This window comes from Momordica charantia, assembly GCF_013281855.1.
Source record: "Momordica charantia cultivar OHB3-1 chromosome 6 unlocalized genomic scaffold, Mcharantia_2.0 BLBB01000006.1, whole genome shotgun sequence".
Classification (NCBI taxonomy): domain Eukaryota; kingdom Viridiplantae; phylum Streptophyta; class Magnoliopsida; order Cucurbitales; family Cucurbitaceae; genus Momordica; species Momordica charantia.
The window spans coordinates 5,797,890-5,821,300 of record NW_028275164.1 but is presented as its reverse complement, the minus strand read 5'-3'; the positions used below and the strand labels follow the sequence as shown (position 1 = coordinate 5,821,300).

Genomic DNA, 23,411 nt, shown 5'->3' with positions numbered 1-23,411 from the left:
AAATGATAATATTAAGTAAAAAAGAGAAAAGATATAATTAATTGTTATGAAAAGGAAAAATGGGGTAATGATAATATTAAGTAAAAAAGAGAAAAATAATGATTAATTGTTATGAAAAAGAAAAATGGGGATATATCCAAAACTTAAACCTGGGATAAAAGGGTTACAAATTAGCTACACACCCACTACACCACTAGGAGCTTTTTAACATAAGAACTACTATTTAATATTATATAATATAAACAATATTTTTTTTTCCAAACCGCTTAGATAGTCGTTTCTTGAAGAGACGACCATCACATATGGGCTCCATTTTAATATAATACCAAAATTTTATCACTATTTATTAGTAACTTCAGCCAGGGATTTTTTTTAATATTGTTTTTAATTAAACTTATTTTTAAAATAATGCAGATTTATTAGAAAAGATGGAAAAAATGCAACTTTGGAAACTTATTACAAAAATAATGCTGGTGTAAAAAACGTGGGGCTTGGTAGTCTCTTCAAGAAGAGACCACATTTTCGTTTTAAAAAAAATTGACGTGGCGCCAGATATGGTCGTCTCTTCAGAAGAGACCAAGCCCCACGTTTTTTACACCAACATTATTTTTGGAATAAGTTTCCAAAGTTGCATTTTTTCCATCTTTTCTAATAAATCTAAATTATTTTAAAAATAAGTTTTAAAAACAATATTAAAAAAAAATCCCTTGCTGAAGTTACTAATAAATAGTGATAAAATTTTGGTATTATATTAAAATGGAGCCCACATTACTTTACTAAAATAATAATTGGAGCTACGATGGAATAAAGTTTAGCTTTACCATAGAGCAATAATTTCAAGCGTAATAGAGTTTAATAAATTGTCCAAATTGGGTCCACAGCCTCAAATTGAATAATGGAAAATAATTATGTCCACTCGAAATTGAAGTGCACTTTTTTTTTTTTAAGTACAATTGAAGTGCACTATTGAATGGATAAATACAGCTTAAATGGATAAAATCAATAAACCATTCAGGGCTGATCTGATAACTATTTTATTTTTTTAATTTTCTATTTGTAAAAATTAAGTTGGTAAATCCAATGTATTTAGTAATTTTGTTATCTATGTTTAGAATCGTTCTCAAAATATAAGGTAAATTGTGAAAGAAATATATATAAAAAAGTTGAATTATAATGATAAAATGGAAAAAGTTCCACCGGTTGTTGACCAAGTTGTACCAGTTGGACTGCACATAATAATGCCCAAGAAACTTTTTTCTAATTCAATATGTGATAGCAAAGATTCAAACTTGTGACGTTAGAATCGATGATATATACGTTAACCAATTCAAGCTCACATCCGCAATGCCCCTGAACTATACTCTTAAACTAAATCACTTGTCTATCAACTACAAAATGAGTCCACTTCCAGTGCCCATCACAAGTGGGTAAAAGAGATCACAACTGTATCCACATTTCCAGTAGCGTTTCTCCTCCTAGTATCATCACTAGGAGTTTAAATAATTTTGTATCTACATATTTGAATTCAAACAGTTTATCAACTTTTGTATGTGTTACACAGGGCACAAGAAGAGGCATATTTTTCACTTGAAAGCATCGATGATTTTTAATCCTCATTCATATAAACCAAACCTAGATGCAAATAATCATCAAAGATAAACATCAAAACTAGAATCCAAATTCAAAAGGGAATAAGAACTAACCTGAACCTGTCGACTGTTTCTTGTTGTGGTGGACAGTGGAAACCTGCAGCAACAGAAGAATAGGAGGGCTTTGGTCTCCCTCAATCAAACATTCCCCTAGCCTTGAATAAATAGCTCTCTCTATCTGATATGGAATAGTAAACTGATGATGTTTGTTTAGTACATTTATTTAATGAAACCCAATATGAATAGGTAGGTGGTACATATTCAACAAGCTATACTCAATTGGAAGTATATGGGCACTGCAACTTAGGTCGCTTAAAATGACCCGATAAATGCCGTGATGAGACTAGGAACTCCTCTTGAAATACTCGTACATCTGCGAATTCAGCAATGTAATTCAAGGCTGGAGATGAGGTAAGGGAATAGATAAGTGCAGGCAGACAAACAAATTCTCTACAGGATAAAGGAACATGGACTCTATTTCCGTGCAAACTTTCAACGAGGAAAAAACTAATTGAGCTGAAAAACTTTATTGACATGCCACTGACGATGGTTGAAGCAAAAGAAAGTGGTAACGAATGAGACACTAATCACACTAATATGGATCCATTTTAGCATTCTGAATATTCAAACTGATGGGATTTTTGACACAGGCTGGTCACCTCGGGAGGAATCCAAGATGATGGTACCTTCTATGCAGCAAGGTATGGGAAAAGGCATATAACTACAGATGGAATGCCTATCTTGTGCTCTGACTTTCATGGGTTTTTGTAGCCAGAAGCCATAAAACTCATTTACGAGATGGCACAGATCCCCATACAACCACAGAGAGAGAGATGTCCCTCGAGAATTCACGCCATCTGGCTGTTGGAAAGGTACAAGCTAAGCTTCATCTTTATCAGGAGGGTGATGTTATGGAAGCTCAGCATATTTACAGCACATCTTTTGTTTAATCATTGTACATCCATGTGGCTTTCCAACTTCGGAATCTGATGCTTTGTAAATCAATTGGCTTTCATCTGAAAAACTCGGTTATACCATACTGAATGAAGGATCATATGAAATAAGTCATACTTCACCGGATTTTCATGCCAAATGAAATGCTTTTGCACCATTTTCAGTTTTGCATGCATGGCAAGGTAGCTCTTATCTGGAATTGAGAGCAGAATGTTTCTCAAATTAGAGATCTCTTTCTCTTGAACAAATACTGAGAATGATTCCCAGTTCAATACCTCAAAGAAAGGAGGTACGTAATTATCTGATATGATGACTGGGACACACTCACTAAGAATTGCCTCAACCACTCGAGGAGTATGAACTTCATATCCCCTTGCACATATGCAATACTTACTATTTTTCATGTGCTCCCTGTAGACTCTTTTCCCTTCAATATCGCCCGGTATTGGGCCAAAAATCTTCATGTCAGGTTCCTTATTTTCCCAGAAATGAAGCAGTACTGGTCTAAGATAACCGTGGATACGCCCAGCAAAGAAGGCTAATGTAGTTCTTTCTGAAGGAGGTTTCGCTCCAGAAGTTATATCAGGGTCCTTTTTCAAATGTATATATGTAACTGGTAAGCTAGTGTCCTTGCCTATTTGAAAGCCTCTAGCAGCATTTGAATTGCATAGAGCTCTGATGCAATTTTTCATATGCTGTCTTGTGAGTTTGGAGGCCTGAAATTGAATGTATAGACAAAATGAGAACTTGACTATTATATAAAAGACTATAACAAATTAACTTAATATAAAAAAAAAATTACAGTGTTATCAAAGACAATCTCAAGTATAATTTGCATTGGAGCGCTCTGATGCTTGTTCACATGCAGAGCCTTGTGAGTCTGTAAGCAAGAAATTGCATGTATATATAAAATAACATGACTATAGTATGTTGGAGTCCAACAGACTAACTAAAGATGACAGCACACTACAATGTTCAATTTAAGCAAATACTGAGATAAGTCTTATATCATAATTGTTAGATTGTAACTAAACTATATTATGCTCAAGTCAGGTTTTTGGTCGATAAAACAATGTCCACAGAATACTAAGCAAACAAGCTTCAGCTACTACAAATGATAACTTGAGAGGAGTGTTCAAAACAAGCAATTAAATACTTGAACAAGACATTGGAATTAGATCTAAATTTTGCATATGATATATACCCAGTCGTGACAGGCAACAAGAAAATGATCAACCCCTCCAGTTCTGTTCCAGAATTGGTGTTTTCTCCTAATTAAGTCGACATAGTTCCCTAGATGTTCCTCTAGGTCCTTTGGCTTGTAGAAATTTTGTTCAGAAAGTTCCTTCCTTAGTAACTGCGAACTGAAAGGTAAATAGAATAAGTGAGCCTTCTTGGGATCCTTCACAACAAATTTTTTATTCTCCTTTATCAATTTCATAAACCATCCTTCCGAGGCATATATCCCTTTCGTCCGAGGTTGATGAAAAATAGGATTTTCTCCTTCCTTGTAGATGTAAACTTTAAGCATTTTCTCCATCAAGTCATAACTCCTGCAAAGGGGACATACAATATGTGTTTCAACTTGGTCAATGTGCAGCTTACAGTATCACACCAGAAAAAAGGGAGGATATGAATAGGGAAGAAGTTTCATGCTGCACTAACCAACATTGAAGACACAGAATTAACAAAGGTGATACTTGATGGGATTGATCATATGGCAGGGGCCGCAGGGCCATACAACTAGAATGACCACAACAAGGCTTACCAGCCACATATTATAGCATGATTAACAATTTTCAATTGAATCGGAAGGAAATTATTCAACTTTATGTCCAGAGATATGATACAAGAGCTTCAATACATTATTGGCCTTTTTGTAGCTTCCTAATAAAACTATTCGCTTTGATTGGCTGGTATGAAAGATGGTCTCATTAAAAGGAACATAAAATTAAGAACAAGCACAACAAGAAGTCTAGCTCAATAAATAAACAATGATAAATAAATAAGTAAAACTAAGAAACAAGTAAGCGTTGAAAACCAGCATATGTGTATGAGATAAATAAGTGTAATTAAACAACCAAGTAAAATAAATATCTCTGTTATATCCCACTGGGAAAATCAGTCACATCCAGAATTACGATATTATGGACTTACATTTTTAATAAGAAACTTGCGGGAGACTAACATAAGGCTATAATCATATGTACGTGTCCAGGCAGCAAGAATCAAAAGCTAACATGTTTAGAAAAGATTACCTCTTGAACATAGAAACATTTCGGAAAACAGAAGTAGCAATTCCTGGGTTCTTGCTGTTCACTACAGCAGTGGCTTTCTCAATCTCCAGTCTTGCATATAGAAGCTCACGATCACGTTGGGAAGACCAATGACACTGTGGCTTCTACTACCACGTAAAATCAAGTATTAGAACCAAGTTGGTGTCAGTGGCCCTAATTTGGAACTTCGAGTTGGAATCCATACCTTCAAACAAGAAGAATTATGACTTAGAGATAACAATGTATTCATTTGAGATATTGATATTGATGGCATCTCAAGACTCTTGAAATTTGATATGTCATACTGTGCAAGTCCATCCAAGGTAATGGAAACATTCTTCCTTTGCTCAGTCTTTGTACGCTTTGTTATTATTTCCTCGGTTTTATTGAAATGATCTTCTGGAATGGTAGATACGTTTTGAGCAGAAGACAAGTCAAACTTTCTTGGATCTACAATTACTACACTCTTTCGGGATAATTCTTGGGATCGATTTGAGACAATAGAAACATGGTTTCTGCTTTCACTTGCATTTAGATAGTTGCTGTCTTCAGCTTCAACGACTCTTCTGTAACTGTTCTTGAGAGTTTCTTCCTTCATTGGGGGACTATAACGAAACTCTACATTCATTTTCCTAACACCATTGTCAACTGTCAACTTTCCATCTGGCATTACCAAACTCCCTTCAAATGTTCCACCCTTCTCATATGACATGCTTTTAGCAGCATATGACGTCAAACCAAGTCCCCTTTCTCCCCTCTTTTCAGTAATTTTATCAGTTATTTCCTTCGTATTTTTGACATGAGTGATGGTATCCATGAAATGAACTTGATGGAATCCAGTGATTTCTGAATGGTTTAAACTAGTGACATTTTGAAGAGTCGTAATGTTTGAACTCTTAAAGTCAAGTGGTAGGAAAGATGTTTTTGCATATGGATAAACGTAGCACTGGGAAACAATAAGAATTGGAATAATGATGCTTATCATAATAAGCAGCCTCCGAATTTTGATAGAATGAAACAAGTTTGTAGAAATATGAATAGCCATAGAAGAAATTGTGTCAAGCAGCCAATCTCTATAAAATATTCCAATAACTTGAAGAAGTCCAGGAACACAATGGACTGTCCATTATCAAAAATCACATCCGCCCCGAGCAGTCACATATGATCACCATTAAGGAGCTTGCCATACTGAATGCAAGTGCAAAGAACAAAACCACAATTATCACACAAACTCCTCAATTACCTAACGAACTACGGTTTGATGATACGAAGTTAAAGAAATTACAACTAAATTACAAGCACGCGGAAACTTTCACCAATATATGGACAATAAATTCTGATTCGTAGGAGAGAAGGTAATCTTTCTCCGATTGGTACAATTCCAGCGATCCACACCATTATGAGAAGAAATTTTCTTTGCAGGACGAATAAGACGAAGATGACAAACATTCAAAATTGCAGCAAAAACATTAAGGAGGAGCTAGCGCTTCCGAACAGAGAAATCGAAATTCAGTGTGTTGTCTGACCAAAACAGAAGAGAACTGTTAAAAAAAATCAAGAAAAAGTTGCATATTCAGCTAAGTTTGAGATATAATTACGATTTACCGGTGAATGTGTAGCCCTTCAATTGAATTTTATGAGCGATGGCAGCAGCATTTCAAGTTTCGACATTACTATCACTAGAACAGAGCTCACCTTCTTTCGCTTATTTGGAACTTGGAAGTGATGTTAAAGAACTGGTGTCGGCGTCGTCAGGTCAAATTAGTTTATATTTTTTCATTATCCAAATCTTCAATACATATATATATGTAGCCTGTAGGAGAGCATTTTCCAAATCTTTAATTAATTTTAATTAAACCTTTCGTTTAAATATCTGCTCTGATGCCTAGTAATTTCAGAAATCATTAGCTAATGCGTTTGGGCATTTGGTTAAACGAGGCTTTTTTCATTTGGTTAAACGAGCATAAACGGTAACTGACATATATCTCCAATAAGACGTCGCGAGTTCGATCCTCCACCTCTACATGTATGAAGTAATAAAACATTCTTAATCACCAACTACTATAATTATACGTTAATTTTTAAATTTCTCTTTAGATTACAACAAAAGAGGTAGATAATTGAACCACCAACCGGGATAGGTAAATTAATATCTAAATTAATTAATCATTTATATACCGATCAACTGTCAACAAGATAAATCAACAATTATTGCATAAAATAATAATAATATATTAAGCAACTTTAACAAAGTAAAATAAGGTAGAATCTCGTATCAATTCATCCAAAAGTAAACTTTTGATACGTATCTAAGAGCATTTTTCACAGTCTCCTCCTTCTTCACTACATTCTGAATAAATATGGTCCCAAGTAACAAACCTGTGTCCTCTTAACTATCTATTTCATGGCCTATCAAAAATAGGATGAAATCAATTTTTTGAGTGTGAAAAAAGAAAAAAATATGTTCTTGACATTGTAAGATTTGAGGAAACTATACTTATTGTGAATTCTACGAGACCCACTGTAGGAGCTCCTCTTTGCTGGCATAAAGAACTAAGTTACGTTTGACAGAGCATGGCGATACAGTGTCTTTGCATCACTTCATCTGCTGTCTCCTTGATAATTGCATAATTGACTTCCTTGTTAAATCCAGAGAAAAAAAAGTCTGCCTATGTCAGTTGGTTTTGATCTGAAACACTCTTGTGTACCATATTGAATGAAGGATCATGTGAAATGCGTCATACTTCGCAGGCTTTTCGTGCCAAAGGAAATGTTGTTGCACCATTTTCACTCTTGAATGCATTGCAAGGTAGTTCTCCTCTGGGATTGAGAGGAGAATGTCTCTCAATTTCGGTATCTCTCTCTCTTTTACGAACACCGAAAATGATTCCCAATTCAATACCTCGAAGAAGGGAGGTACGTAATTATCTGATAAGATGACCGGGATGCATTCGTTAAGAATCGCTTCAATCACCCGAGGAGTATGAACTTGGTAACCCCGAGCGCATATGCAGTACTTGCTGCTCTTCATTTGCGCCATGTAGGCTCTTTTCCCTTCAATACCATTTGGCATTGGGCCAACAATCATCATGTCAAGCTCTTTGTTTTCCCAGTAGTGTAGAAGAATAGGTCGGAGATAGCCGTGCATGCTCCCAGCAAAGAAGGCCAATGCGGTCCTTCCGGAAGGAGGTTTCCCTCCGATATCCTTTATGGAGTCCTCCATTGAATGTACAAAAGTTACTGGTAAACTGGTGTCTTTTCCAATTTCGAAGTCTGCAGCAGCATTCGCATTGCAGAGCGCTCTGATGCAATTCTTCACCACACGCTTTGTGAGTTTGGGGGCCTGAAATTGATCCAAGTCGGTCAATAAAACTACATGAGAAAGCACTACATGGCACTGGTATTGCAGAATGATGACATGAAACAGCATGACCAATAAGTTTCAGGTTTTAACTACAAAACAATTAGCAATAAGTCATTCTCATCTAGACTAGTATTTGATTCATATGAGAATTTCTGTCACATAATGATTTGAAACTAAATTTATACGATTTATGAAAACTGAAGAGGGCAGAAAGAACATTGTAGAAATATTACAACTTCAAACTAGATCTAGCTATTGCATAGAATGTCTACCCAGTCATGACAGGCAACTAGAAAATGATCTGATCCTCCATTTCTGTTCCAAAAACGATACTTCTTCCCAATTAAGTCAATGAACTTCTTGAGAAGTTTTTGTAGGTCCCTCTTGTTGCGGAATTTATTTCCAAATGCGGACCTTAGAAACTGTGAACTGAAGGGCAGATAGAATAAATGAGCTTTCTCAGGGTCCTTCACAATAAACTTATTGCTTTCTTCCAACAATTTCATAAACCATCCTTCTGAGGCATAAATTCCTGTCAATATAGGCTGATGGAAAACGGGTTTTTCTCCTTCCTCATATACATAGACCTTAAGCATTTTTTCCATCAACTCGTAACTCCTGCAAAAAGCCTCGCCTTAGTAAATATTGATTACTATTTTACTAAGGTGAAATGAGCAAAAATAATCCTCATAAACAGATAAATTGTTCTATACCACTCATGTACAAGTTAACCCAGGTAAGCTAAAGCTTGGTAATTGGAAATAATTTAAAACCTTTTGAGACAGAAATAGGTCTGAGATTTAGGTCATAATTATCAGAAAAGGCAGCTTTTGATTGGAACAGAACTTTTAACCTTTGTCTTTGAACTGTAAAACATACAACCCTACAAAAATGTCAACCTTTTGCTTTCATTTCCCTATAAAGTCATAAGTTTTGAAGTATTCTTTACTTTTTAAAGTTTAATATAGGTGGCATTGAGCTTCATCAACAATGCTTAACCACAACACTGTCTCCAACAAACATTGGCGATGCAAGAAAAATGGAACACAAAATATTTTGAGGCGTATAGTTTGCATTAGATTACCTTGTAAACATCGAAATGTTTCTGAAAATAGAGGCACTAATTTCTGGAGTGCTCCTTAGCACAGGAGCGTTTTCAATCTCCTGTCTGGCATAGTGTAGTTCACGATCATGCCCAGACGTCTGTCGACATTGTGGCCTCTGCTACCAAGTGAAAATTTTAGAACTCCATATGGTTTCAGTTACTCAAACGTGGAACCTCGAAATGAAATCCATACCTTCAAACAAGGAGAGTTGTAAGCCCTTGATAACTTTGAATACATTTGAGATATGGATATAAATGGTCCACTCAATCTTGATACCTCAGACCCCACCACTTTGTCATTCAAGACAACCGAATCTTTCTTCTCTAGCTCAATCCTATTATTGTTTTCTAGTTTTTCCATTCTGTTTTTGATATTCTCTTCCTGGCCAGAAGTGTTTGAAGTAACAGAAATGTCAGAATATGTCTGATCAACTTTTTTAACGCTATTGTTGATAGTTCCTTGGGATTGATTTGAAACAAAAGTAACTTGGTTTGCAATTCCACTCATCCCTAGACTGCTACTGCCTTTACCTTCATCAGCTGTCATGTTACTATCCACTAAAACATCTCCCTTCATCAGGGGACTGTAACCTAATTCTTCATCCTCTGTCTGATTATCATTTTCCAATACCAAACCCTCATAAACAGTTTTGCCCTTCTCATCAAAGGACTCTTTATTCAAGTTTTCTGAAGTCAAATGACTCGAACCAACTGTTTCTTCTCTTACTTTTTTGTTAGTATCATAATCAAAATTCTCCTTTGTATCCAAGATGTCAATACCCGTATCAGTTGGATGAAATCTACAAAGTCCCGAATCGTTCAAGTGACAGACATTATGAACCACCATAAACATTGAGTCCTTATCGTCGGGCGATAGGGGCAACGTTTTTGTATACCGAAACACAAAATATTGAAAAACAAATAGAACAAAAAGTATCATAATTGAGATAATGAGCAGCCTCCGGATCTCCATATTAAGTTAAATGACGATGGAAGAAATTGCCAAAAACCCAACCAATCTGTAGCACCATTCGTTCGAACAAATCAACTGAACGCGTATAAAAGACACCAAATCTCTTCCGAAATACAAAATACAACCGCTAGTTACGAATCCCCGTCGATTGTGAATTTGCAAATGATAATTATACCTAATTTCTTGCAGTCGACATCTTTCTGAAGAAGAAGCGCTACATAAGAATCCATAAAGTGGTTTTACCGGGGAAAAGACAAATCTATTGCTTTTCGAAGGGGAATCTAGATTATGACAAAGTGAGGAAACGAAGTGTACCTGGAAAGGAATGAAAGAGATGTTAAGTGAGGACCAGCTTGCGAGTTCGTCAATGTCGGGGAGCTGGATGGGATGGCCCGCCAATTTCAGAGCGATTCAAGCAGCAATCATTTCAAGCTTTTTACAGAGCCATCGATGGGGCTGAGTAGGTTTTTTTTTTTTTTTTTTTTAAATTATTAGTTTTGGCTAAATTTAACTAAATAATGAGATTAATATTCTTCACACCCCAATTTAAAAATCACTCATAAATTGGTCAATAAATTTTATAAATATCTCCGACGATATAATCAAACAATTAAAGATTACCTAAACTCGTTACCAAAATATTTAAAACCCAACCAGAAGAGTACTCTTGCTCAATTATAAGAATCTTTATAAATTCAACCAATAAATGTTATTAATTTTCATCACTTATTTAAATTTAAAGTTAATTAAATGAATTTAAAACTTCAATGTCGTTTAGCCACATAGGGGTTGAGTCGATCCAGGCTGTAACACCTTCTTCACAGGAGGCTTGAACAAATTTTCTTAAAAACGAGGAATGCAATATCTGATTTAATTTTATGATTTCGCGGTATAGTCGAATACATTATTTTAATCCGTTGGTTTGAACTCATTTTCTCTGAACATTTTAGTATTTATATTGGTCTTTATTCACTCCTAAACCAACGTATGATAGTTTATGTATGCATCGTTTTTCAATTCATCATTTTATGTGTTAAATTTTTAAAACCTATGATCAAAAAGTTCAAAACTGCGACTCTGAAAGCATAACACCAACACAAGTGTTTTCTATCCATTCTTTAGAGCTCAGAAGTAAGAGACCAAGAAAAAGAAAAAGGCCATAAAAACTCTACAATAGGCAGATCCTTGAGTGGGATCTTAATTAGCTTAAGAGTTAGTTAAATAATATGACTGTGGAATGAACACAAATACCAATTTACTATAATATGCATTCTTTAAACTCAAACAATATTATGAAATGACACTTTCTTTTGATTTTGGTGTTTGGTTGTTCTTGTTCCTTCCTACACATTTTGATTCCATTGTCCTGTTGCTTTGGCATTCCCGTTCACTCCCTCTTGTCCAACAATTCTCTTCCAAAACCAGTGATTCTGCCACAGCAGATACACTTCTTCAATAGGCACTTGCTTTGTCTCTGGCAGCAGGAAGAAGATGAAACTGCTCATTATTACAATCAAACCCGCGAACAGTAAGAAGATCCCGTACCGGAGATGGCACAGAGCTGCGAGGAAACACTGTGCTATCAAAGCGGTGAAAAGCAAGTTCACGCACACCACCACGCTCTGCCCCGCCGATCTCGTCTCCAACGGAAACAGCTCGCTCGGCACCAGCCACCCGAGCGGCCCCCATGACCTTCCATAAGCCAACACAAATATGCAGATCACAATCACAAGGAAGATCCCTATCCCTTTGGGAAGCACTACCCCTTGTCCGAACTTAAGCGCTAGGGTCACTGCTACTGCAATCTACAGGCAACATGACATGATACGTTAAGACTTTCTATTTTGATACTATGTAAATGATGTTGGTTTAAAGGTCGTAAACTTACCAAACAACATATCATTTCGGTACCGGCTTCAAGGAAGAAAGCTCTCCTGCCAAACTTATCTACCAAAAGCATTGATATGAATGTAGCAAGAACAAGGGCACCACTTGTGATGGCAGATGAATAGAGGGCTGCATCTGATCCAAACCCCAAGCTCTGGAATATCACAGGAGCATAGAACAGAATGGAGTTCATGCCAGTGAGTTGCTGGAATGCAGGAATCCCCAATGCTCCAATCACCAGCTGGGGTCGGTTTTTTCGCTTCAGGAGATTCTTGAATGGGTGTTTGATCGCTCGTGCTGCGTTGCTTGCGTCGATCAGATCGTCGAACTCGGCGCCAACGTTCTTCGTCCCTCTGATCTTCTCTAGCACAGCTCTCCCCTCCTCCAATCTGCCCTGCTCCACCAGACTGTTGGGCGTCTCAGGAAGGAAAATCCCCCCTATAAACATCAAACTTGCTGGGACTGTGGCCAAGCCAAGAGACAGCCTCCACCCCCACGGATGGATTTTTTCAGTTCCATAGTTTATGAAGTTTGCTATCAGAATCCCCAAGCAAGTTGTCAGTTGAAACAGTTGGTTAACCGCTCCTCGGATTTTCGACGGGGCCATTTCGGATAGATACAACGGCACTGCCTGCAAAAGATCAGAAGAAAACAAGAGTTAGACATGAGATACAAACTTCATATTTTCAGCATAAGTTACCAGCAGGCTCCTCACTTGGTTCCCAAATCCAATACCGATGCCGAGAAAAATCCGTCCGATGATCAGCATTGCAATGTTTTTCGCAGCAGCGTTGATCGCGCCGCCTAGAAAGAAGCTGATCGATCCGACGATGATGCTCGCTCTTCGGCCTCGCTTTCTTGTTACATAAGAAGCAGCAAAAGTGGAAACTAGACCAGCAAAGTATAGAGAGGAAGTGAAGAGTGTGAGAACTTGGTTGTCATATTTACAGTAATCTGTTTCATTCAGATGTAGATGCTTTCTTCTGAGTACTTTTGGGAAAAATTCCTCGAGGAAATCATCCATGGAAGTCACCCCACCTGAGATTTTTAGAACACAAAAGTCCATCTTTACCATGGATATTGAACACAATCAATACGTAGAATCAAAAGCAGAAAAATATGCTATAGAGGCCTGCAAATACAGCTCTCTATTCTTTTAACTGAAAATGGGCACTAATAATGCTTTCATCTCTAATTTCATACAAACAGAAGGTCAAGTTCCACAAGGTTCAACTTGGAAGAGTTATTTCAAAAAACAGAGTTCCCTGTTTGAAATTTCCCAGCTTTTTTCTGCTCAGTACTTCAAATTCGATTCAAAATTCAGACGAACGAAGAATCACAGAGGGAAAAACATAAAGGAAGCTATGAAAAAGTTCTGAAACAGACTTGAACTTTTTTGAATGGAAAACAAACATACCAGAAACACCAAGATCGTAGCCGAAGAGAGACCCACCAAGAGCAGCAACAATGCAAGCAGTAATGAAGTACCCAGTAATCCGATACTCATAAAGATGAGCCCTTTTCAGTGGCCCTCCATCTGAAAACCCCCCTCCAGCCATTTCTCTCTCTCTCGTCTCCAAAACTGAAAAGAAAAACGACGTGGGATTCTGTATTTCAAGAGAAAAGAAAAAGAGAACTTCACTACAGCTGCTGGAGTCAAGCTTGGAACAAGGAACCAAAGAAATGAATATATCAATTTTTCAATCCACTTGTGTTTGAAAAATCGACAGATAAAGTATAGAGAAGAAACGAGGATTCAAAAAGAGGAGGATGGGGCCATGGTTCCCATGTGCAGACGAGAGTTGACTAATTGAATTTTATAAGACGAAAGCTCCCATTTTTTCTTATCTTATTTATAAATAAAGAAGTTTTTCAATGGAATACACAATACAGTGAACAAACGCTACCCCACCCCTCTGCACAGCTGTGAACTGACGAGCTGTTTTCTTGTTTTAGTAAACTGTCCTCTTTTTATCCCGAGATGGCAGCAAAATTTCATGGAAATTATTGAAACCAAATATAATTTAGCCTAAAATTAATCTTCTAGTATGCGTATATATTTGTGTGGTGAAGAAAAACAAGAGGATTTAGTTGCTTTGTTTTGTGTGTGTGGAAAAGAAAAGTCCATTGATGTTATCCATTGAAAGGTGGGTTTTTACTGCGACTGAAGAAGCAAAATGGAGGCATCATTAAAAAATGGAGTTAGTTAAGAGAGAAGCACGGAAATTCAATTGGAGATAAGGAAGAAAATTAATTAATTCCAGGTTTGCTGTTGCTGTTGTATATTCTTAAATTAACTGTGTACTTATCCACTCTTTTTCCAACTGTTTTTGTTTATCTAAATATCCACCTACATTTTCGCTGGGCCATGAATTTAAAATATATGGTATATCTATATTTTAGTAGTGTTTTAAACTCGTAGGAAACCTTTTATAATATCTCGAAAAAAGGGATATTTTTCTTAGGACTTATGGAACTAGTGAAAGGTTATTGTTGATGCAGAAATTTGGTCTTCTAAAATAAAAGGATGGACGAGACCTGCAAAACAGAATAGCACTAAGACAAACACTAAGATCGGTGCGGCTCTTGTCACACCGACTCCGATGCTTTAAGTTAGGGTATGGTGAGCATACCTTTATGATTTTGGATATTGTGAACATACTTTAGGATCTTGCTTACTTCCATATTTATAGAAGCTAAACCCTGATCCACTAAAGATTACAGAAGTCAAATCCCTGATACATCTACGAAATCTAGTCATCTAGGCCAGAGTATCTTGTTATGGGCATGTCGTCAGATCAAGAGTTGAGACACGATGGTTCTGATCGGCATGCATCACGGTCGAGTCGAGTCTCTAGAATTCTCAGGTCTTCGATCGAGAACTGCAGTGGTCGGCCGAGGAGGCGACTTGGGTCGCCGAGTCCCGACCTCCTTCCTGATTCGTGCCTTCTCTTGGCTCTCCTCCAGTCTTCTCTTGCTTCGTTGGATCTTCTTTTTCTCCCAATAACAATTAGTATTGTGAAAATAACGATCACTTTTTTATTTCGCAAAAATAGTAAAATAGGAAGGTCCAATATATCTTAATATATCTTAAATTACACTTAGCACAATTAGAGAGGATAAACAATGACATACATATATATCTAATTTATATTATATTTATATACATTGATTTGAATGCTGATATTTCAATTATTTTCAAAAGAAAAAATGCTGATATTTCAGTAATATTTCATACCTATATTTACAAAATTCAAAAGTCGTTGCTCATTTATCAATTTTTTTTTTCCACTAGTGGAATTGTGGGCCATAGTAAAGTTACGTTTTGAAGAAGTGAAAATTGGACGGAGGAAGGCTAACTTGTCTTTTAGTGAAGTTACTTTTTCCAGCAATGAAAATAAGTTTTCAATCGTCCATCGGATAGTAATTTTCTCTAAATAGCAAAAAAAAAAAAAAAGAAAAAAGAATAAACTATTTTTGGTAAAGGCAATTAATTTTTACTATAAATGTGTGATTTGAATTCTTGACTAAATTAAAAAGTGTGTTGTATTGTATGATTATTTTAAACAATAAATTTTGAAATATATTTTAGTGGTAGATAGATTAAATTCGATTAGTTAGAGTTTTCTTTCGAATTTATATATTCCTTGATAACAATTTATTTCTTTTACCTACATATATTTTGTCATATAATTTTCGTGGTCTTTTTCTATAGAGATTTTCCACATAAAATTTGTAAACCTTTCAATTGTTTTTTCAAGTCAACTACCCTACACATCCATTATTCAAACAGAAAGTAAAAAAATAAATAAACTAATTTTGTGTTATGCTTTCCTCAAATGAAAAGGTATGATTGTTCCATGCATTATAAATAAATAAATAAACAGCAGTTTATCATTTTTTTCTCCAAAGTTTTTTTTTCTTTTGGAATAAATAAGTACATGCATTTATTTCCGACATAATATAAGAAGATTCCTTACAACAACATTTGGATATGCTCTTTAATTAATATTATATACTTGCAGATGATGTAACGGTGTTGAAATTGCTTGATGAATTAACAATATAGTCTTCATTATTGGGTTTATACAACTTTCAAAATAAATGATTTTGACCTTAGTCTAATGCATAACTAATATTAATGCCCCCACATCATTTAATTTCATTGAAGAAATTAAAAGAAAATGGATGGATTCAAATCAAACTATGGATTGGATTAACAAACATGGATTTTACCCGAGCACCTTACTCCTCATCTCAAAATCAGTGAATCAAACACCTCATTAAGGTTAAAATTGTGTCTAATAAATCTTTAAAATAATCTCATTCTTCCTCATTAAACTTTTTTTTAGTCTCTAATTATATCAATAAAAAAAAAGTCCTTGACCTTCCAGAAAGTAATTTTCCTGGATCCTTCGTAAATATATATATATAAATATATACATTAACATGTTTATTGGCTAAAACGTTATTAAAATAATTATTCACCCAACTTTATAAAATAAAAATAGATCAATATTACATCTAAAGGGACATTTTGGGGCACAAGTACGATACAAGCAAATCAACATGTTTAAATTAAAGTACGTGGCTGTTTGACATGTTTAACTTTTTTAATTGAACAAGTCATCATTTTATTATAAAATTGTTGTTTAATTAAATTCTACAATTATAAACTGTGTTTTTATTTGGACTTTGTTCGATGAGAAATTCAATGAACGAAACTCGACTTTAATGAACTTGATTTATATTTATGTATAAGTATTACAACTCTACTGTATGATCCTCTGATTAATTCTCTCTGACGTAAACTCGCTTCGAGGGTTAATGAACTTGTTCTCGAATCAAGGAGGTTATCACTTTCAGTCTCGAGCGTATTGAAGAATTTTTACAATCTTCGGCTGTGAACTGGATGTTTGATGAAATCTTCGGCTTGCGAATTCTTCAGCTTGCGGCTTGTGAAGTCTTCGGCTTGTAGCTTGTGAAGAGTTCCTTTGCTTGAAGTGCATATTATGAGATCTTCAAGTCTTGCGAAGAATTCTTCGGTCGATTGCTTGGCGGAGTGACAATTCAATCTTCAAGCCTTCAAGTTTGAGTCTGCAATTCTTCTCAATCCTCTGAGTGCCTCTGCTCTGGATCCCCTGAATGGGATGTGACTCCCTCTATTTATAGAGACTTGGTGGGTCACATATGGGCCATGGGCTTGAGTCCAATCTCCTTATGGGTTTGGTCCAATTAATTGATTTCATCGGACGACCAGGAGAGACACGTGGCATTATTTCATCCATTGATTTAGGACACAATTTAAATTAATTAGGACACGTGTAATTTTATGATTGGTCTTAAATATAATTTAAAATTGTAACATGACATTTAGTGATTAGCTGAAATTTCTCCGTCAACAGACTTAATTACAAATTTTTTTATAATTTTTTTATAAGTTTGATTATATATAATTGCAACCATTTATGTAGTTTAAGATTTAGGGTTTAGAGTTAAATTGTAATCATTTTTGTTAGTTTATCGGTGGGTTTGACCATTTTGATCAAGTGGTAACTAATGGATTATAACCACGAGTGGTTACACACATCCTGGAAGATTTTTGTTTATTTGGATTTAATTGCTCCTAAAATTAAAAGTAGGTGATTTCTTTAATGTTTATTATTATTTATCAATATTTTTGTTAAATTAATACTATACTTTTTGTTAGTTGAATAATTACATAGGTGAGAGGTTGAATCCTGGATCTTTGAAATTGTAATAGATATCTTATTTATTGAACTATCTCTGGGAGACGATGAAAGTTTGGAGTTGTGAGGTACCACCTATCTTGAGATGTCAATTAGTTTAATCCTTGCATTGGTCACTGTGTTTCTCATCTCAGACAACGAATCCCTATTACACAGATTCATGTAAGTCGGCCACACGACATTGAATATAAGAAATTAAGAAAAAAAATCTTATTCATCTGATGTGCCTTGGATATACTTCAGATATACATCAGATGTATCCATAATATACATTATCATATATATGTATTATACCTCTAATATATATAATTGATGTACCTCTAATTTATGATATACTAAATATAATTGCAATTGATATACTAAATATAAGGTATATCAAATGTTTAATTTTCAGTGGTATATTAGCTCTTATAAATACTAATTTACCATTACAATTTGTTGATTGATATACTAATATTATTAAAAATGTTGATTACTATATCACTACTATTTATTCTATATTAATTAATTAGATACTAAATATAAGAGATATCAGCCGTTTAAATTTATAAAGTATATCAAATTTTTAACTTTTTTTTTACGTACATGGTCCACATAAACCTTTTATACAATAACTTTATATTTCAACAAATTTTTTTGTACTATTGTTTTCATATGAAAAAAAAATGGATATAATAGTATTATATCAACACACGTGTATCATAGTTATATTAGTAGATATCATGAATATATCAGAGGTATATCAGTGGTAAATTAGAAGCATATTAAGTATATATCAAATATATATTAGTGTTATATTAGTGGTAAATCATATACAATAAGTTATATCGGTAGATATCATAGTTATATCAGTGTATATTGTTTGTATATCAATGCTAAATTAGACACATATCAAGTATATATCACAAATATATAAATGTTGTATCGGCGTGGTAAATCAATGGTTATCATACATGTATCAGTGGTAAGCCATGTTATAAGTTCAGTAGATATCATATTTATATCAAAAGTAAATCAATTGTATATCATTATTATATCATTGGTATATCAGATACATATATCAGTAGTCGATAATTGTAGATATATTACAAATGTATATTAGATATATATATATATTGTAGGGTAAAGTTGTAATTTTTAAATTAGACCTCCGTTTTTTTTAAATGCTATATTTGAAAAAACTAAATGTGGTTACTATTTTGCTTATTTTACTAATTTTTTTTTATCACATTTGCAACTACCCTTAATTTTATGGATTTGAGGGCGGGTTACGTTTTATAAGTGTTTTGAAAATATGTTAAAATAATAATTTGTACATTATTCTTACCACCAATGACCAGTACTTGTAAGCTTTTATTTTTTTATTCTTAGCACCAATGTTAAATTTTCTTTTTCAAAAGAAAAACAAATGATCAGTACTTGTTTTTTAATCCCAAAGAAATTAAAAAAGTACTTGGTTTTCTAAGGGTTAACAAAATTTTCATACTTTCTAAATGGTACGTGAGTTATACTTTTCCAATTATTTTAGTAGTTATTATATTGAAATTAAAATAATGTTATGGGAAGGAAAATTTCTATTTTCTCTAATTTGAAATCATTTTTATTAAAAATTCAAAATTAAGGAATTCTTCAAAAAAAAAAAGATATTTAGCTCCTTATATTTGAAAAAAAAATAAGAATATCTTAAAAGATTTCCATAGAAAGATTTTTTACTATAGGTTTCTTCCTCTATAAATAAAAAGAAAATATTCCTAACGAAAGTAAGCTACACAAACTCTACTATTTGCTACTTCACATAAAACGTAGATTCTAATTTAAGCATCAGAATACGTGTGGCTGGCACAACCACACTAATGTATAATTTTTCTATTTTTCAGATTTTTCTGAATCATTTTTATTCTAGAATTGGTACCTAGTAATTTCAATAGGTCAAATTTCTAGAACAAATAACATAAACACTAATGTAATTTTTAATTATTATTATTTCTTCTGACGTGGTGTCTTCCAATTTTTAACCGATGAGTCAAAGAAATTGAAACTTTGGGACAGGTCATAAATTCAATTTGGGGTGTATATTGATCTATTCAAATAAATTGTAACTTTAAATTAAAATAAAGTTATCTGGGCTGGACTCATTGATTGGTTATTTACAATTTTGAAATAACCAAATTAATTTAAATTTTATTATTAACTAAATAATATATATCGTTCTTGGAAACGCCTGGTACAATTTCTATTCTATGTTATTATTTGTTAAAAAAGATTTCAAACAAATTATCAAGATCCAAAGCCTCTTTTTTAAACGATGTTAATTTTAAAAAATTCTATCTTCTTTTCCAAATAATCAACCAATCATCATTGAATAAACTACTCAACAAGGATGCCTGTTAACTACCGTTCGATGCAAGGATAAAATATATCTATGGGCTTTAATAACCGTTAGATGCAAGGTTAAATATATCTACCTGTCTAATAACTATTAAGTACAAGTTTGGAGTGAGCACTCTCACTCATCCAAATAGTATATAAGATCGCCTGCTGCATTAATCTCGTCCTCCCAAATTTTGGGAAACAAAAAACCTTTCTCCTACCACATTTTTTCCACTTATCTTCTTCCATTGCTCTCCTAAAGTATTCATCGGTATTAATTATAAGGTAATGATCTCTTTCTTGACTTTAACCAATTCAAGTGAAGTGCTCTTATGAACTTTTTTTTTTCCTTTTAGAATTTAACAACAAAGTTATAACGTTGATTCTATTTGTGATATCTATTATTATTTTTCTCTCAACCAAGGTAAGATTTTCATGATTTTCATTATTTTTTTAATGCTTTTATCGTATGATATATTTACAATATTAATGTAAATAAATAATTAATGTGAATTTTAGCTTTCAGAATTCTTGGAAGAATCTTGGATATATTCAGCCTCTCAAAATAAATATTCTAAAAAATTTATTTAACTTCTTAATGTTAGCCCTAATGAGAGAACTCCAAACGTGGGAAATTTAAAATCTATAAGGTCAAACACGTAGAAACCTAATAATCTTTAGAAATTTATGCATTATTATAATAGGAGTTTTTCTTTTTTTACTTAATTATTCGTAATTAAGTAATTTTTAATTGTTAATCAGTCATATTGAAAATGATGGGGAAGGATGATAATAAGAAGGAAGAAGACAGTGAAGTGTACGAGGCAGCCATGACTCTTTATATGATGAGTAAGAGCAATGAAGGATCAGTTACGCGATTTCTTCCAACAAGTCGTCTCACAACATTCCCGCAGGGCGTAACGTTATTTAAGAAGCCCAAAAAGAAAAGGCATTACATCAACGACAACGTCCACAATAACAATAACGTCAACGTTGACGAAGAACGACAACCATCTTCATCAAGAAACAAACAAGTCAACCAAGAAGCTCCTCCTGATCCACCCAACAACAACAATGACGGCGAAGAGCGTCGGGGGATGCCACCGGTGCCGGCGATCAGGGACGTGATCGGGCAGTGCAGCCGGGCGTACGAGAAGAGGCTGACGGTAAGCGACGTGGCGGAGGCGCAAGGGCGGCTGGCGATTGGGAAGGAATTCGTGACCAAATATTTGGCTCCAATGTTTAACAACAAGGATGAGAATGAGAATCTGAGAGAGGGAATTGAAGTGACGGTTTATAACAGAGAAGGGAGAGAATTCGGTATGACGTTTAAGATTTGGGCTTCAAAATTGTACGTGCTCATGAAAGGGTGGAAGCCGTTCTGCAAAGCCAATAATTTGACGCACGCCCACGCCGGAGAGTTCCTCACTTTATGGATGTTTCGCCATCGTCGCACCCACGGCCTCTGTTTTGCCATTATTCTGGGAACACCCATGAACCACCCGCCCTGATGGGCCTCCGTTATTCACCATCACGGCCCATTATTCCACGGCCCATTCAAAACCTTTTCTTTCTTTTTTATTTTTTGGCTTTCTGCAAAGGAAACCTACACCGCTTTACTACGATCATCACTGCTTAGTTAGGGTTAGGGTTAGGGTCACGGTCATTTTGCATTATTTATTATTATTGTTTTTTTTAGTACAACATCTGTAAGTGGAAAATCAAATTCACCATCTTTAAAGATATATGTCAATTACAGCTGAGCTACGCTCGTTTTGACATTATTATTATCATTATAAAAGTACAAAGTTAGAACACGGAAATATTGCTCAAATTGGCTAATTAGTAATTACTAACGTTTTTTTTTATATTTCTATGAACCTAATATAATTGGAGTATGTGACAAAATCTGAGTTGTCATTTGACAAAATTCATTTACGTCCACATGATCCAATGTCAATAAAGCAACAATTTAACCACGTGTAAAGGACTTTTGTTGATTTTCTTTTTCGGAATGACCTAAATGAAAATTTTCAATACACTGTTGATAAAATTGAGAGCTTGAAAAGATTAAGGGGAGTTTGGTCTACCCTTTAATTTAATTACTTTTAAGAGATTTTTTTTTTATTTTTTAAAATTACTTTCTAAAAAATAGTTTAAAGTAAAATACTTGTGTGTTGGTTATTGTGTTCTTAAAAATGATTTTAATCACATCTGCTAATTGGTTGACTACATCTAAAAATGAATTTACTAATACTAAGTTATCATAAAGTGATTTCTGGTCAATTCTTAAATAGTTATCCAAAAAATGATTATAAATCAATTTGATTACTGTAAAAGTGGTTTTTATTTGTCATTAAAAACTCATTGGTTTTTTTTTTAGAAAAGACACTTTTGAAATTCCATAATCATCTAGAAATTAATTCAAACACTCTAAAAATATAATAAAGAATTACTTAAAAAGCCTCGAAAAGAAAAACATTGATATAGATTGGAGGGAAGAAACCAAAGCAATAAATTGATAAAAAGAAAAGGTCAAATAATATACAAAATGCATATGAATTTTAGGATATAGGTTTGAATAATATCAATAAACTTTCAAAAAGAAAATTTTATTTTTACCCTTAAACTTTAAATTTCTTTCAAAATTACTCAACATCAACTTTTCTATTAAAATCAAGATGGAAAAGTGACGTGAGGATGATCTATAAAATAGCAGTAACAATTACCAAATGTTTCAAGATTCATTTAGGATACACACTTCAATTATACCATCTTATCATTTTAACTCTTAATCATTGATTGAAATTATTTCAAAACAACAATTTCATTAGTTTCCCTCCTTAAAATGATGATGGAAAAAAGACGTTGTGTTGAACTGTAGAAAAAACCAGAGAGCCTTTTTCTTTGTCATTCTTCTAGCTTCCATAGACCCATGCTTTGAATCGACCCACTCTTTCACATTAAATTTTCTCTCATGAATAATATTATTCCTCTCCAGGAACTTATGAACCTTTCTCTCTTTGAATCCTCTCTTCTTTGACTTTTCTCACAATACGTGGCTTTATCATTTCAATCAAAAC

The 23,411-nt window shown here is 34.1% G+C and overlaps 4 protein-coding genes across 5 annotated transcripts; 1 reads left to right on the top strand and 3 right to left on the bottom strand.

Annotated features, from left to right (window-relative positions):
* Positions 1-1,363: 1,363 nt before the first annotated feature.
* Positions 1,364-6,661, bottom strand: LOC111014547 (putative glycosyltransferase At3g07620). Of its 2 annotated transcripts, none has more exons than XM_022289327.2 (5): positions 6,485-6,661; positions 5,085-6,400; positions 4,862-5,004; positions 3,808-4,156; positions 1,364-3,319 (listed from the first exon to the last, which is right to left on the bottom strand). In XM_022289327.2, the coding sequence occupies exons 2-5, from the start codon at positions 5,922-5,924 to the stop codon at positions 2,651-2,653; spliced, it is 2,001 nt and encodes a 666-aa protein (XP_022145019.1). In that variant the 5' UTR covers positions 5,925-6,400; positions 6,485-6,661; the 3' UTR covers positions 1,364-2,650. The 2 variants fall into 2 exon arrangements, with proteins under 2 accessions (XP_022145019.1, XP_087981457.1); XM_088125331.1 differs by having other exon boundaries at positions 5,085-6,067.
* A 497-nt stretch (positions 6,662-7,158) lies between these two features.
* LOC111014602 (putative glycosyltransferase At3g07620) lies at positions 7,159-10,800 on the bottom strand. Its single transcript, XM_022289404.2, has 5 exons — positions 10,637-10,800; positions 9,542-10,521; positions 9,328-9,464; positions 8,516-8,861; positions 7,159-8,222 (listed from the first exon to the last, which is right to left on the bottom strand). Exons 2-5 carry the CDS (start codon positions 10,319-10,321, stop codon positions 7,554-7,556), a joined length of 1,932 nt encoding a protein of 643 aa, XP_022145096.1. The 5' UTR covers positions 10,322-10,521; positions 10,637-10,800; the 3' UTR covers positions 7,159-7,553.
* Positions 10,801-11,468: 668 nt separating this feature from the next.
* On the bottom strand, positions 11,469-14,081 carry STP14 (sugar transporter 14). Its single transcript, XM_022289123.2, has 4 exons — positions 13,626-14,081; positions 12,924-13,246; positions 12,210-12,839; positions 11,469-12,126 (listed from the first exon to the last, which is right to left on the bottom strand). Exons 1-4 carry the CDS (start codon positions 13,765-13,767, stop codon positions 11,665-11,667), a joined length of 1,557 nt encoding a protein of 518 aa, XP_022144815.1. The 5' UTR covers positions 13,768-14,081; the 3' UTR covers positions 11,469-11,664.
* Positions 14,082-21,104: 7,023 nt separating this feature from the next.
* Positions 21,105-21,966, top strand: LOC111014582 (uncharacterized). The gene has a single exon (XM_022289373.2). The coding sequence runs from the start codon at positions 21,105-21,107 to the stop codon at positions 21,837-21,839; it is 735 nt and encodes a 244-aa protein (XP_022145065.1). The 3' UTR covers positions 21,840-21,966.
* The last annotated feature ends 1,445 nt before the right edge of the window (positions 21,967-23,411 follow it).